Source organism: Coloeus monedula (genome assembly GCF_965178545.1).
Source record: "Coloeus monedula genome assembly, chromosome: 18".
Lineage (NCBI taxonomy): Eukaryota > Metazoa > Chordata > Aves > Passeriformes > Corvidae > Coloeus > Coloeus monedula.
The window spans coordinates 3,203,084-3,218,875 of NC_138798.1; the positions used below are offsets into that span (position 1 = coordinate 3,203,084).

General features: G+C 42.2%; 1 protein-coding gene across 2 annotated transcripts in view; it reads right to left on the reverse strand.

Annotated features, from left to right (window-relative positions):
• The window catches only part of ATP2A2 (ATPase sarcoplasmic/endoplasmic reticulum Ca2+ transporting 2), a 44,301-nt gene extending 29,032 nt beyond the window's left edge, over positions 1–15,269 (reverse strand). For both annotated transcript variants that reach the window (XM_082293661.1, XM_082293660.1), the window contains exons 1-5: positions 14,929–15,269; positions 13,821–13,838; positions 13,646–13,728; positions 6,589–6,693; positions 2,954–3,092 (exon numbers count right to left, since the gene is read on the reverse strand). In XM_082293661.1, the coding sequence (XP_082149787.1) occupies positions 2,954–3,092; positions 6,589–6,693; positions 13,646–13,728; positions 13,821–13,838; positions 14,929–15,046 (463 nt within the window). In that variant the 5' untranslated portion in view covers positions 15,047–15,269. The remainder of the gene's footprint in view (positions 1–2,953; positions 3,093–6,588; positions 6,694–13,645; positions 13,729–13,820; positions 13,839–14,928) is intronic.
• Between the last annotated feature and the right edge of the window lie 523 nt (positions 15,270–15,792).

Below are 15,792 nucleotides of genomic sequence, written 5' to 3' on the forward strand. Positions count from 1 at the left end.
TTGTCAGTTCATCAATTCTAAGAAAAACTCTACAGCTTAGTAACCATCACACACTACAGCTCTGAGAACCATACCCACCACAGGTGTGCAAGCAAATTTAAGGCACACATCCCAAATCTGTGATCCCAACATCCCTAACAGCTCCTGTTCATCGTACAGTATCTTTTCTACCATCTCTGCTGAAGTGAACATGGAAAGTCTTCCTAACAACATGCAGTTAAGAAATTCGTGCCTGCACGTATCAATAGCAATCTAACAATTCCTACAATAAAGTTATCTCTGTGTCAGACCCACACACAGCTATTTCAAATTTACAAAGCTGTTACAACATTAAATACAACTATTTTGCAAGGGAAGACTTGTAAAAATTTGTTCAATATTGTTTATCAGCACAAGGGAGAAACCAATCACCTGGTTGTTTATGCCACTCAGTTGAAAGATATTTGTCTGGACACACAAATGTCATTGGCACTTGGCCAGGAATTCCATAGCCAGATATGCATCCCAGCATGAAGGGCTCTGTCACTTCCCTACATGGCCATCTTTTTGCAAACACCATGTCAAAGGCCATCGCAGTCCTCCTGCACTTGAGGCACCGGCATGCACAGAGTCTCTCTCACCTCCAGGTCTTGACACCAGCACTGGGACATGGTGCATTTATTGGCTCTTCTCTACTTGCTCTGTGGCTTTTCTCCATTTGATTACAATTAAAACTTCCTCATTGTCTAGCTACAAGAATTTATTATTTCAGTATCAGAAGCTGTGTTACACTGAAGCACTTATTTCTCTATTAAACATCCACATGACTTACAATCAACTGCAGCTTCAAGAGGGTAATTGAAGTGCATTGTTTGACCCACCAGTTCAAGTGAGTATTTTACCCAGAAAAGCTTCTGCAGTCCAACAAGCCAGACCACCTGTCTTAAAGGACAGCCAGAAAACTTGGATGTTTTTTGGGTTTCTACACAAGCATACCTGCTTAAGCTTGTCCTTATTTAAAAAAAAAAAAAAAAAATCAATTCTACATGTGCTGGACTATCAGTCATTGTTCTACAGGCAGATTTTAAAATAATGCAATAGTAACCCTATGATAAAGAGGAGACTATGCTTGTTAAAGGCAGCCTGGTGTCACAGGCACATTGGTTATTCCCAATCCGTTTTTCTCCCTCAGACATAGGCCTTTTAAACACAGTAATTGATTTTATTGGTACTGACAATATACAGCAGGTAAGTAAAAGCCTACACATCCCCCAGATGTTCTCATACAGAATAAAGGCAAAGCTAAATTTGAAGATGAAAACACAATCTGTACCTCTTCTGAAACGGCAATGAATCAAGTAGAAAGTGCTCTGTGCTCTAGATACCTGGCAGAGCATCAAAATCCAGCGCTTCTCCTCAGTGATACCCCAAACCAGTGCAAAACACACAGTCATCAGCTCACAATTTTACCAATACTGCTTTAAATCACCAAAAAACACAACCCAAGTGTATCCCCATGATGAAAACTCCTTCCAAAACTACCATTCCATTGCTGACATTTAAAAACAGGATAAGGATTTGGCCAAGACATCTACTGCAGAGTCTGTAATTGATACAGTTCTGTTTGCCTCAAAAGGACACATCAAACACAGCAGAAACACCCCCCTCCCTTGCAGAGCACACAGCTCTGGCCATGCAGAGCAGGAGCAGTGAGGCTCAGTAAGTGATAAAGCATCATAGTTCACCCTCTGTTTCTGCTATCATCACTTTGGATTTGGACATGTAGCTGAATCATCCTGTGCACAGAACAGGGCCTTGAGACAGGGCTCAGCCAATGTTAAAGTTTCTCAAGAAATGAAAGCTGGGCAGGCAGCCAACACCAACTTCATTCTGAGTGCACACTCTCTTTGCCTGCTAATTAAAACAGGAGGATAGTCAAGTTTAAGGGTATATATTTATCTCCTCTTGAGACAGCTACCACCTCTAAAGTCAAAGTGACACTAGTGCAAAGTAAGTTTGATGTACACCCTGAATTGTTCCCAAAGGAACAATCACTCAGTTAACAGTTGATAATGACCTACAAAATCTGAGCATGCAACATTCCTGACACTTAGCAAAAGCCACCTGGTTTTATCTGGGAAGGAACAGTCAAGCCCAGTTTAGAGAAAAAGTTATTACTATGGCATTATTGCCAAAATGATGGCGTTTTAGCTCAAAGTGTATAACCCTTCTATTTTTGCACTCCTTCCAAACAAAGATACGCCTTTTAGAGGAAAACTAAGATATTAGAAAGCTCTACGCAAAAGTCCAGTCTTTTAAGACTGGCACTTCAAAAGCTTACCCAGGAGTAACAGGGAGCTCTACTCTGCATAGCTTATGTTTTTGAGATCTATGCAGCAAATTGTCAAAAGAAGCAATAAAGAATTATGGAAGATGAGAAAGCAGTGAAGTCACGTGCCAGTCATACTTGCTGAGAGGACAGAAGACATTTGTGAAAAGAAGTTCAAAGGCACTGCTACTACAAGTCTAAGAGCTGGAGGAACACATTCAGATGAAATAACAGAGCGTGACCAAAAAAATCTTTGCGCTCCCAAACCCAAGGAAACTGAAGACATTTAAAAAACAGGAACAAACATCTATTTTGTGATGAAAAACCAGATGAGTTTTAAGACACTCTGAAAGCAGACATCAGAAAACAAAATTTTAAATTCGTGACAAGTGTTAAAATCACAACTCCAATTAAATTGCTCTGCTTTTAGACCTACCAATTAAACTAAGTGGCAATTTGAAAAACAATCCCCTCCGTAGAAATGCACATTTAAGGTAATTACAGATGAACAGGAACAAGATTGTTCTTAAGTGAAGCATATACTTAGGAGTCTTTGAAAACTCCCCCCAGGGCCTCAAATCATTAAGACAAAGCCCCACAACAATTTTATATTAATATGCTAATGCATGTATAAGTGGGTCTTACCTGCCACTTCCACAATATCACCTGGGACAATGTCTCTTGCTTTAATCCTCTGGACACTTTTTCGGTCTTGTCGATACACTTTACCCATTTCTGGTTCATACTCTTTAAGAGCTTCAATAGCATTTTCAGCATTTCTTTCCTAAAGGACAGCAAAAATGTGTAATTCTGAAAGCCCTCAAGGAAAAATAAGCCAGTCAGATCCGATTTTTCAAAAGCATTATCATATGAATGCTACCAACTCAGCTCTGCTGTGTTTCTTCATACAGAACATTTTGTGTCCCCTCCCCTTACGAGGTTGCTGACTGGAAATCATTAGAGTGTACTTCAGGTGTTTGGAGGCCTTTAGAACACAGAAATTGTTTATTTAAACCCCCGCAGCATTTTCCAACAAGAATATCCACTGTGTTGTTGCAGGGAGGCCACACAAAGAGTTCCATGTCACATATGGATGCTTTTTGACCTTAAAAAAAGCACTAAGCAGAATTAAGAATCATGAATGTAGGTTTTGGCTGTACTTTGGCTGGAGCAGCTTACACTCAGCCTGGAGTGGACTAGCACTGCTGAATTTCATTTACTGACATAAATCAAGGATCAAGTTATGATGAAGCCAACTTACTACTACTTGTTTCAGCAAATCAAGTCATGCTGAAGTGAAATTAAAGCATACACTAGAAACTTCCCCAGAATCTCTAAACAATTTACAAACTTGGATGAATCTCCACATACAAAAACCTTTTGATTTCCACTAAAACAACAGCTTTCCCATCTCAGCTGCAGTCCTCTCACTAAGCACTGGCAGAGACTGGTATCAGTGTTGTGATGCCACCTGGATAAAGAACAACTGTAGAAACCAGCAGCTTATCAGTGCTCCTTCTCCAGCTCTTGGAGAAGGAACTTATTTTCCATTTCCCTGCCTATTGACAAGAACAAACGTCATCTAGCCCTGATAATTATAGATAATGGTAGAGTGCACATAGTTTCTAGAACATCTGCCCTTCAAATATACATCAGGCTTTCCAGATAATAAAAAATTCCTCCTGCATGTCAAAGCAGAAACAAAACCATCAGAAATTCAAATGTTGAGGAACTCAGCAGCTCCATGTAACAGTGCAGCTGAAAAATGAGCTTTTTAAAAATTACCAAAACTACCTTGAGGAACTAAAATTTAAATGGCACAGCTCAGGGTCTGGCAGTGCAGATACCAGCACAAACCCATTAAGCTTTAAGTAATACCAGCCTCATACTCCACCAGGTAAATTAATTCTGCTCCTCAGCACTGTTAACACCAATACCACTTTTCTATGGACTATGAGCCACCGTGAGGCAAAACCTTAAAATCCCACAAAAGGAAGGTTACTTCAACAGAATCTCTCCTTCAAAAAGGAGAAGTAAAAATTCAGCATGATAACCCAGGTGGCCAAGAAGGCCAATGGCACCTGCCTTGTAGCAGAAATAGTGTAGCCAGTAAGATCAGAGCAGCACCCATCCCCTGTGCTGGGCATTGCTGAGGCACCTCCAGTTCTGGGGGCAGTTTTGGGCCCCTCGTGACGAAAAGGACATGGAGGGGCTGGAGCATGACCAGGAAGGGGAACAGAGCTGGGGAAGGGAGCACCTGAGGGAGCTGGGGGCAGAGGCTCAGCCTGGAAAAAAAGGAGGCTCAGGGAGGACCTTGTCACTCTCTAGAAAAAGAAAAGAATAAACATCCAAGTTGCACCAGGGTAGATTTAGAATGGATATTAGCAATAATTTCTGCACAGAAATGGTTGTGAAGCATCCAAACAGGCTGCTCAAGAAAGTGGATGAATCACCATGCCTGCAGGTATCTAAAAGATGTACATGTGGCCCTCAGAGACATGGTTTCTTGGTGGCCTTGCCAGTGCTGGGTAAACGGTGTGACTTGATCTTAAAGATCATTTCCACCCTCAACAAAGTCTGTGATTCAGCTCATTCAGCCAGCTCAGCGTGCTAGACTGAGTCTTTTTGTTCCCAGTTTGCCTGAAGTTATGGTAGCCAGACTATCCTGCAGGCACTGAAGCATTGGCAGGTGGCTCCTGGGGAAAAGTGCACGTGAGAGGAAAGGTTGAGAGCGGCAGAGCCGTGGCCATGACTCAGTGCTCACATCTGGTACCTGTAGGAACAGATACATTTATGGGTGGAGACTGTGTACTGTGACTGATTTTCCATGCCCATTAGAACAAAGGAATGAGTCACTTCATCTGTGCAGCAACTCTGTTTCACAATGAAGTTCCATGCATGTAGAAATACACAGAGGTATATTCTTTGCATACTATCACATCTGAAAAAAACTCCCTGATTATTTCCTACAACAGGGAAACAACTACACAAGAAAAATCCTCAAACTATACAGACAGCTTTACCTTCCATTTCATGCTTGAAATTAGTACCTGCAGAACTGCAACTCAAGAGTTTCAAGTTAAGCATTAACTCTTGCACAATTACTTTATGGAGACTTGAATATAAAATGTCATTTCAGGGGGCAATGCTGTCACCCCTTGACCAACGTCTCTTCCTTCCACACCTGCTCCAGCAGGTTGTCCAGCAAGCTGGGTACTGCTAAAAACTGAGTTTTGAGGAATACTCTTCAGCTAGCTCACATGGGATAGCACAAAGCAGAGCACAGGAATGTGCAGCAATGCCACTCAAGGCCACTTCTTCCAGCATACAGGGTTCTCTCTAATGTGTTTTAACCTCTTAACAGGGCTCCTCCTCTTAATTTTTGTTATTTTGACCAGTTTGGCTTTTTTTTTTTTAAGCATGATGTCTCACACACTAAGAGAACAAGTAATTAAGTCAGGTTAGCACCTTCCCTTAAAAAAAACCCCAACAAAACCAACCAATCATACAAAGAACTGGAATTACCATAAAAATCCCAGGGTATTTTTTATCTGCAGAAAAAAACCCTCTAACAAAACATCCACTGCCTAAAGTGATCAAATTAGCAAACTAAAGTGATATGAACATTTTTGTTTTGGCATCTCATGAAGTGTTATTTTATGTTATGATATTACTGTCTATATGATTTATAAAAAAGCATCAAATTAATGTCACAGCTGACAGTGTAGGAAAAGTTTCATGGTATTTAGATGTTTTCAGAAGAAACTTGTGCCTTTGACAGACACGCAGTCTTTGGATGTACACTTAATAGTGACTGAACAGGGAGAATTAATACTGTATTAATAATTTACTAAAACACAACAGTCTCACGAGGAAACAGACAAGAAACAAGATTACAAGTGCTCCATCCTTTGTTCCTTAGCTGGGAAAAAAACCCAAGCAAACCAATCCAATTGTTCTTAGCTTTGCAAGGCCTGATTTATTGCCTGAATTCAGGTCTTTATTCTGGCCTGTCTTGTTCGTGTGTTCAGCAGTGTGTGGCCAAACACACTGATGGGCATTTTGCCTCTCTGGCAACACTTCTGAAGCTTTCATTTTACCTTTAAGTCAACACTTTCTGTTGAGACGCTTTATGGGTTGCTGACTCTCAGGAATCCAAAGTTAGCAGCACATCCTACTTGCTGTGTAAGAACACCCGACACTACAGGGTACAGTGCTTCCTCTTAAACGATAAAACCCCAAAACATTTGTGATTTGATGCTGTAAGAATCTCTGCATACCTGCCACACTCCCACAATTGCATTGGCTACTAATATAAGTAAGATTACAAAAGGCTCTACAAATGCTGTGATTGTTTCTTCACCTTCTTCAAACCAGGCCAGGACCTGCAAGAGAAACACAGCGATTTAAATTACTGATTTACACAGACACCTTGCAAACTTTATGCCTGCTAAATTTCAACTGCTCAGACTTCAGCAGTTTTGGAAACCCCTCAATCTACCAAGTTTGTAGTTTTGTAATTCATGAATGAATTGGCAAAACGCAATGGAAAAGGAGAAAAAGAATCTTTACTAAAGTAGTACAAAGTTCATTTTAGAGGCCGCTCTTCTTCTAAAGGAGTAAGCTATTTATCTGGGAAACAATTGCTACTGTTGCTTCAGAAATGAAAGCAGAAGTTGTGACAACATTATGACAATGAAAAATAATTATTTCATTATGGTATAAGACAGAACACAGACAGATTAGTTTGACTACTTAAAACACAAACTTTGCCAGAATCTGAATTTTAAGCAAGTTAATTGCTCTTTACCGGTAACTTAGCCACACAAATGAAAACAGCTTTACAACAGCTTCTTTCATATCTATAGTGAGTAGATATGAAAAATAAGCATCTACTTATTTAAATACAAGTAGTGTCTTACTGAAACATCTAAGTGAATGGCATAGTTATATCTGAAGCTGGATTCTGAACCAAGCAGCTGATAAAACTCAAAATTGGATTTTAAAAGGTAAATTAAACTTGAGGACTTGTATAAAAGGCTCCACATAGATTTTAATTCATTTGTTTCAAAAGTGCACTCCAGTTTTAGGCATCTGTCATTCACTTGATTGAATGTGTCAGGGCCTCTGCAGAATGCTGGAGTCACTGATGAAAAGTCAAGTTAAAGTTAACATGATCAGAGAGGAAGAGAGTTTTCATCAACATGTTGAGCAACAGGAAGCCTGGAAAGTGACAGTAAATAGGAACAACGTGTTGAGATAATTAGGGCTGGTAGTCAGGCAACAGCACTCTGAATCACTAGAAGACTGCAGCAAGCAAACTGTTACTAAAGCAAGACCATGATTCCACCAACATGCTGCTCCGAGCTATTGCTCAATTGTGAGACACTCCAGGATGTCAAAAGGAAGGAGCAGCAGCATGAAAGCCTCAAGCAGAAAACAGACTGTCAAGCAAATCCAATGCAACAACAAATCTTTATTATGAAGGGATAAACTCATAAGATCCAGGTTGTGATTAATACGACTGCAACATCCCAACTGGCAACACAACATTTTGAGGGTCTGTGTAATCCCCGTGCAGAACAGATTTAGTCAGGATCTCTCCACACCTCGGTGTTTCTTCCCTCCTACCACGCCATTGCTCTCCAATCCCCAGAACCCCTCCTGGCATTTGACCTGCTGGGGCAGTGGGACAAGCCCCACTGTCTGTGCTCACTCCACACACATCCCTGTGCCATGGGAAGCCTCCCCTCTGCACCAGGACTGCTGCTGCCCATGGAGCTACAGGAGAGGCCGACGGTGCATTTTCAGCTCTCTCAGCGTACACAAGGTCACACGCTGCCATCAGAAAAGCTCTTTAGGAACTGTTTCTTCCTTCCCTTTCTTTATTGGAATTCTGTAGAGCCCAATTTGCTTCCAAACAAAGCAAATAAAATTCAATTATTTTGTGATGTGCTTATCTGAGCAGGCACCTACAAGGTTAACTAGAATAAAACATCTGCTTTACACAACGTTAAACCAGAATCTTTTCCGATTTAAGACCATGTGTGTTGTAAAATAACATTGAGACAGGCTGTAACTCCAGAGGTAAGGAAAGTCGCTACAAGGACAGCAAGATCCAAGTATGTCAAGGAGAGCCAAAATTAAGTTTTCAAGGGATCTTTTCTTTCAATAAGCCATTATTTCAAAAACAGCAGATGAACTCAAATTAGAGATCCTGAGAGTATAGTCTGATGGTTTAAGTCTTCACTGGCTGTTTTTTTGGTGAAATTATCAATCTGTTACAAGACTAAAATGAAGTATCTAGTTAACCCTGGAAGCCAGCAATACACAGTTCTCCCTCCAGAAGTTTCTACACAATTACTACCAGTGGAACAATCCAAGCTCTAGTTCTAGAACAATTTAGTAAACATAGACATAAAATAACCAGATACATAGTGAGTTCTTGGTTTTCCTATAGCAGACTACAGCTATATTAACTCTCCATTTAGAATATTTGTGATACACAACACATTCTGTAACAGATCAGGTTTATTATTTGATAGTAGCCTGAAGTAAGAAACAAAACAAATGCAAGAAAAACAAAGAGGAAGTAGAACAAGCAATAACAAGTATTCAGCACTGCATTTTTAGTAACAACAGACCATATGCCTGGTAAAGACTAGACAGTTCTTGTCCAAGTCACTGAGTCCTTGTCAGAAAGTTTCCACTAGCACACTTTTAAGACCCTGGAGAGGTTTACAGTGAGAAATCTCATTTTTAAAAATTTCTACTCAGAAGGGCCCCACCATGTTTCAGCCCTAATCACTTTAAGACTCACACATAGAACAGTTTAATTTCCAGGTCATTGATCTCCAATGCACTGGTCAGGCAGTACTGTCAATAGGTAAAGTCACCATGTATTTAAGAAAGAGCAGGAAAAATAAGAAAAGAATAAGATAATTGCTCAAGAGAAATGCAAGCCTAAAAATATAAGAGAAATAATAGCAAGACATAAAAGCCCCATATCAACAGCCAAAATAAGCAGCTTAAAGCACAACTTTCATTCAGTGTATTTGCTTTAGGGCTGCTGGAGCTACGGCTTGCAGAGCCTATTTTAAACAAAGCCTAATGGGATGGACCTGCAGGACACTGAGGCGAAAGACACACAATGACAGGCAAACAGTATTTAGTTTTCACAGTTATTTGTAAAAAAGGGGCCAGAGGTACAATGCCAAAATCAGCCAGCAATGAGGTGAGCACTGATGGAAGCGGCTGAAACAGCACAAGTACCCTTACAGCTTTTTTCCATTTCTACAAGTGAAGTATCTCTATTGTCAGGGATGTTATGGAGACAAGTTACCTCAGATGACTATGTATCATTAAGTAACAACAACAGAATCGAAGAATGGGAGTTTTGAGACAGAATTGTGTTGCCCAGCAGGCTGTACCCGCTCACCACTAACAGAGGAAAAGCAAACACTTTGTTGTCAGCAACCGCACAGGGATTTTTGTTTGGTTTTCATTTTGACAATGGAAACTTAGAAGAAAGCTGGGAGAGGTGAGAACTCATCCCAACAAAAAGAAGCCCTGGATTAATTAAAGCAGGTCATATAAAATGTATGGACTGCTTTCAAGGGTTTTCTTCTCACAGGATACTGTGATTCCAGTTTTAGTGTATTTTGGACAGAGTATCAACTACTGCTTAGAAAACCCTCTTTCAGTGATTAATCTTTTCAATACAAATTAGTTTAAAATTAAGCAGATGCAAACTATTTCAGTAGTCCTGATCCCTGTTCCATCCACGTCAGTTACACTGAACATCAGGAAACATTCAAGAAAAACCTCCCAGGTTTAGTTCTATGATTCAGTAGAGATTTTTGTCCACTACACAAGGAGGTCAGGGAAAAAAAATCTCAAACACAAACCAAGACATCCTGACCATATGTATATGCACAAAATTAAGAATTTTACTGAGTTAACAGATCGTCAGCACCCACCACGTTACTCCATATTTCTGAAAATAAATATATTATTATAGCAATAATGGGGTAAAAAAAAAAAACACCTGTCACCCACAGTTTAATTTTTACAACATAAAATGGAATCACAACGACTTCTCACATTTTTATCACCCCTACCCTCGTGCTAATGAGCAATCTAAGTTTAGCTAAAAGCCTGTTAGTGCCATGTTCTACAGCAACCCTTATCTTGTGCCACACACTCACTGCTGCTGACCTAAACAGGTAGCTTTTGGGGTGATTTCAGGGCAAAGCCTGCAACATTGTTACTGACACATCCTACTTCCTCCAAGAGGACCTTTGCTCACCTTTTACCACAAGCTAGGTTACACTCATGCTAATTTACAGGCTCTAACAATGTCTGGGCTAAAGCACAATATATTGTTTTAACCTAAACACAGACATCCACTATTAGAAAACATTCCCAAAACAGTCATTTCTAAGTCAGCTTAGGAATCAAAGGAATAACTGAGGGGAAGAGTGCTCTAAGGATGCTGTATAAGTACTTCAAGTTTTGGTAGAGTTTATAGCCTACATTGCACCTTGTAGAAGGAAATCCACTGAGTGATGCAGAGCTAAGATTGCAGAGTTCTGCACACACCACTGCTTAAAGCATCCACACTTTACCAAGGAATTATTCTATATCAGATGCAGTCAACATTTTGCAACCTGTCAAAATCATTTATACAGCAAAGCAAGCTGTTCTTTTCAGTAAACACTGTAGATCTGAGCACATGCTACACAAGTATCAAGAATTAGAAGCGATGAATACACTCCACGGGTTTATTTCTGCAGAGGCTTCACAGATCCAACACAAGACCGAGACAAATCTATTCACAGATCCATTTACTCACCATCAGAAATTATTTATGCTGTTTCTCTTCAAAAGCCATACTTAGGGCTTTCACTAACCAGGCACATCTCTTACAGCAGTTCTGACCTGGAATGTAGGACACAGGATCCACAGCCCACAAACATGCAGCATCTGACCCCGGCAATCAGCCTGGGTGACACAGATTGAGCTGCTGCTCTGAGTTGTTTTACTGACACGTACCTGACAGGCAGTGTGGGAGCAGAGGGCACAAAAGGCACTCTGAACACAGAAGTTTATACTCTATATAAGAAGGAATGTTTCTGCACAAAACCTAATGCAGGTCTCAGTGCTACAGATGAGTGTTACTGTGCAGGCAGTTGTAACAGCAATAAACTAATATGATTTATGATTGCAACAACCACCATAAAAACTCCCTCAACACAAAAAAAAATTATCTGTATACTTCAAGATCCTCTCTCTCATACCTGAGTCTTAATTTTTCTAAACTGACAATGTGCAGCTGGTAAAGAACACCAGAATTTGGGTGATGTAATTACATCTTATTTTTGCAGTAATGCAATCCTGGTATCAACATATCCAACAGTGCTTTACAGCTACTACGAAAGTCTGTATTATGCTTTCATCAAGAAAAAGTGTTAAAGCCTAAGAAAAACAGACAACATGATCACCTTCTGAGCAAAGAAAACACCAGAAACAAATACAAAGGGGAAGAGCTTCTAAAGTACCAAAATTACAATATATCTAGGTTTTTTTTACTTTTCATCAGAGAAAAATCTTTACTTCTAACATCAATTTAGTGTGCCTCTGTAACTCTAAAATAGGAGATAGAAAAGGCAGAGTAGTAGCCCAAGGTCATGTACCATGTCAGCTGCACAGAAGCAGAGAACCCAGATCCATCCCACACTCCATTAGAATACAGTCTCTTAATTAGATAGGAAAATTAACCATACTGAAAAAAGCAACTGAATTCAGCTACTAATCAAGTTTTCCACAAGGACTCAGCAGTGTATGTTCTGTGACCTCTGTCAGTCTGGTCTCATACTTACTGAGACTCAGCAATGAAAGCTTTAGTTTGGTGAATCTGATTTTTCACTTACTTGTTTATAATAAAAACAATTAATGTACTTTGGCACGGAAGGCTAACAAACTTCTGTGCTGTCATTTGTCTCATGAGATGACAGAAACACTCCTGACTTTCCAGGAACAAAAAGACATCCCCTTCTCACCCTCAAGGAGGATAAGGGGAAAGAAGAGGGGGGAAAAAAAAAAAAGCTTTTCAATGACTGTTTCTTATTCGATTTTCAATAGCCAGCCTGATTTCCTCTCCAGGAAACAGAGGAGTGAGTGAAGCACATCTGTCTCCATGGTCAAGATCGATATCACCAGTCACTGCTCAGCTTGGTACTGGTGAATTGGACCCAAAGCCAGAGCCCTTTGGAAGGTGTCAGTGTGGGGGGAGCAGATCCCCAGCACAGCACAAACTGCAGCACCAGGGCAACCCTTCCCCCACCACACACAACAGCTCCAGAGCACATTCTCCTCTGCCCATCCTAATTAGCTTGCCCTTAGCTAAAGAGTCACCACAATTTCCACCCCCTCCAAGAGCTGCAGCATTTTTTTTTTTCAAGTAGTTAATTACAACTCCAGGGCAAAGTCTACTGTAAACTTTTACTCCCTACCTAAACAATTTAATATTCTGCAAGCTTTTGTTTCTGTTGTCCAGCTCCCCAAGAAATACAGCCTTCACCTTCCTTCTCCACTGAGCCTTCACTCCATTTTCCAGTTTTTCAGCAAGCACATAGGCTTTACACATAACGTAAGAAGATTGCCTAATCGTGCTTTTTTTAGAAAAAAAAAAACTTTAAAATGTTCTTGTTCTTTTAGTCCTGTATGCAAAATAAGATGTCCATTTAATGACTTGACTATCCAAAGGTCAGTTACCAAATTTGGTCAACAATGGTGCCATCACAGCCGTCAACATTCTTGTCACTGTCAAAAGCAACAACTGTCACCTTGCTATTATCAGGAAGGGAAGGCAACTGGAATATTCGCCATGTAGATTCTATTTACAGTCTGCATTGCATCCAAAAATGTCTTCCAATGATTATACATTGAGCTTGATAAAGATTAACCCAAAGGCAAGAAGAATGTCCAGTTAAACGCTTACTTACTCAAGGTTAGTTCTCAAAGCCAACAGCAGCATTGGGAAATCCCACCTCAAATAAGCAAACTGGGTTGAATGAGAAGCACTTTTTAAAATACCTGTCCTAGTGTAGTTATGTACTTATGATTCATGCAATGAAAGACTCCCTGAAATTTCTGTTGGTCAGCATACAGAAACCTCGTCACAAGGAACTAATTTAAGAGGCAGCAACCTTGCATCTTTTACTTCTACCCAGCAAGAAAGAATAATTTCAGTATGTACAGTTCACATACATTGGAATATGTCACTCTGCCATACAGAACCCTAGGAAACTAAAAAAATAAATAAATCATACTTACAAAAGATATGCAAGCAGCGAGCAACAAAATTCGAACTAGTAAATCTTCAAACTGTTCAATCACAAGCTCGAGTAAGGTTTTTCCTGCAATATGTAACAAAGCCATTGAGCCATGTACATTTAAAAAAAATGAATTATCAACAGGAATTGGCAAAAGATTTCACAACCATGCTCACCTTCCTCTGCCGGTAGCTCTGTCAGTGGAAGATTTTTCCAGGAAGCATGTCAAAGAAAAGAAATCATCGAAGAAACACATTAGAGCATTATCAGGCATCCACACCAGATATTGTTCCTGAATTGCACACTCAGCTGGGTTGGATTTGACAGACATACTGAAAGCCCCACTAAGGCGGCTCTTTTCACCAGAGTATGTGAATGGGCCTGAGAGTTTTGCATTTTAAGACACATAAAGGTTCGCGGGAATGTGCCAAGGGTTATAATTCAGCCAAGTCATCACTCCAGCCAGCTGTGGGACTTCTGCTGTTGCTGCACACAAAGGGTCAAAGGCTCAAAACGCTTTTCAAATGCTTTCTGACAAAGCTTTTCCTCCACATTCACTTAAAAAAAACCCACAAACCATCAAACTTGGTTCAAAATATTTCAGATTCTTTCCTCCATTTTAAGGGTATGTCCTTATTTCTGCTCTCCCCTTTATATCCCTGCAACTAGATTTAGGAATCCAAGAGGCATAAAAGCAGTGCTAAAGCTAAAAAAACACCTCCACCGTGTAATCTTCTCACAGATTTTCATTTTTTACACAAGGGCAAGGGCGTTCAGAAGAGACCAGGACAGCCAAGCAGTAAGGATTAAAAAAAATCGACTGAATTTTGTGTCCCGACTGAAGAGAAGAATATAAAATAAGGGGCTGAAAGGAGCTAAAAAAACTGGGGAAAATGAAGGTCAAGACGGGCAAAAAAAAAAAAAAAAAAAAAAAAAAGAAAAGGCAAATCCTAACCCCCAAAGCGCTTCATTTCAGAATGGAAGAAGGTTTCCCACCGCTACGGTGAAAGGGAACGGAGGTGACACCCTCCTCCCCAGAGCAGCCCTGCGAGCTCGGGATTGAAAGAAACCCACGAGGTGGAGTTCAAGTCAGCCATCTTCTCTCCCTCGCTCCTATTCCGGGTCCTGGAAGAGATGCCGGCTTTGCCAGTGCACACGCGTTAGGCCTCGCACAGGGCCCCGGCAAGGATGAGGGAGAAGAGAGAGGGCTGGGAAAGGGAGCAGAGGGGGGGAAGAGGGCGAGCGCCGGCGGCAGCATCCCCGCGGCGGGGCTGCCTCACCTACCGTTGGAGCCCCATTTCTCCTTCAGCTTCTTCACTTGCTCGAGGCTGAGCCCGGTGCTCTCGTTGACGCCGAAATAAGCCAAAACTTCCTCCACAGTCTTTGTGTGCGCGTTCTCCATGGCTGGGGCAGGGAGCAGCAAATGGTGCCGTGCCTCGCCTCTTCCTCCTCCTCAGCGGCGGCGGGGGCGGCGGCGAGACCCCTCCTCAGCCCTCACCACCCCCGTGCTATCACCATAGACCCTCTCCCGCAGCAGAGGAGCCCGAGCACACCTCTCCGCGGAGGAGGCCGGGAGGGGCAGGAAAAAAATTAAAAAAAAAAAAAAAAAGGGGAAAGCAGCCCTTAAAAAAATTAAAAAGCCCCCACCCCCTCCCACCCCTCACGCCTCCGAGGGAGCCGAGCCGCCTCTCCGGCGGGGACGGGGGACTTCGAGCGGGGAGCGCGTGGGCCCACGGAGCCGCTGTCGCCTCGGGGCCGCGGCGGATCTCTGCGGGGATGGGCCGCGTCCAGATGGCCAAGCGGCCTCTCCGCTCGCCTCAGCGGCTCCGAGCCGCCCCGGTAACGGAGGGCGATAACGGCGCGGGGGAGAAAAAGCCGCAGCCGCCCTGCTGCCCGCGAAGGGTCAGGATCGCCCCCTTCCTTCCTCCTCTAGCAGCTCAATCCCCCCCGGCCGGCCCAGGCCTCTGTCGCCGTCACAGCTCGGGCTCCCCCGCGCCCGCCGCTGCCTCCGCTCGCTCCGGTCGCGCAGCGGCGGCGGCGGCTCTAATGTAACTCAGGGGCCGCCCGGTGCTCTCTCGCCGCCGCGGCATGTGGACGCCGCTCATTGGCGGGCCGGGGCGCGGGGCGGGCATGCGGGCGGCCCCGCCC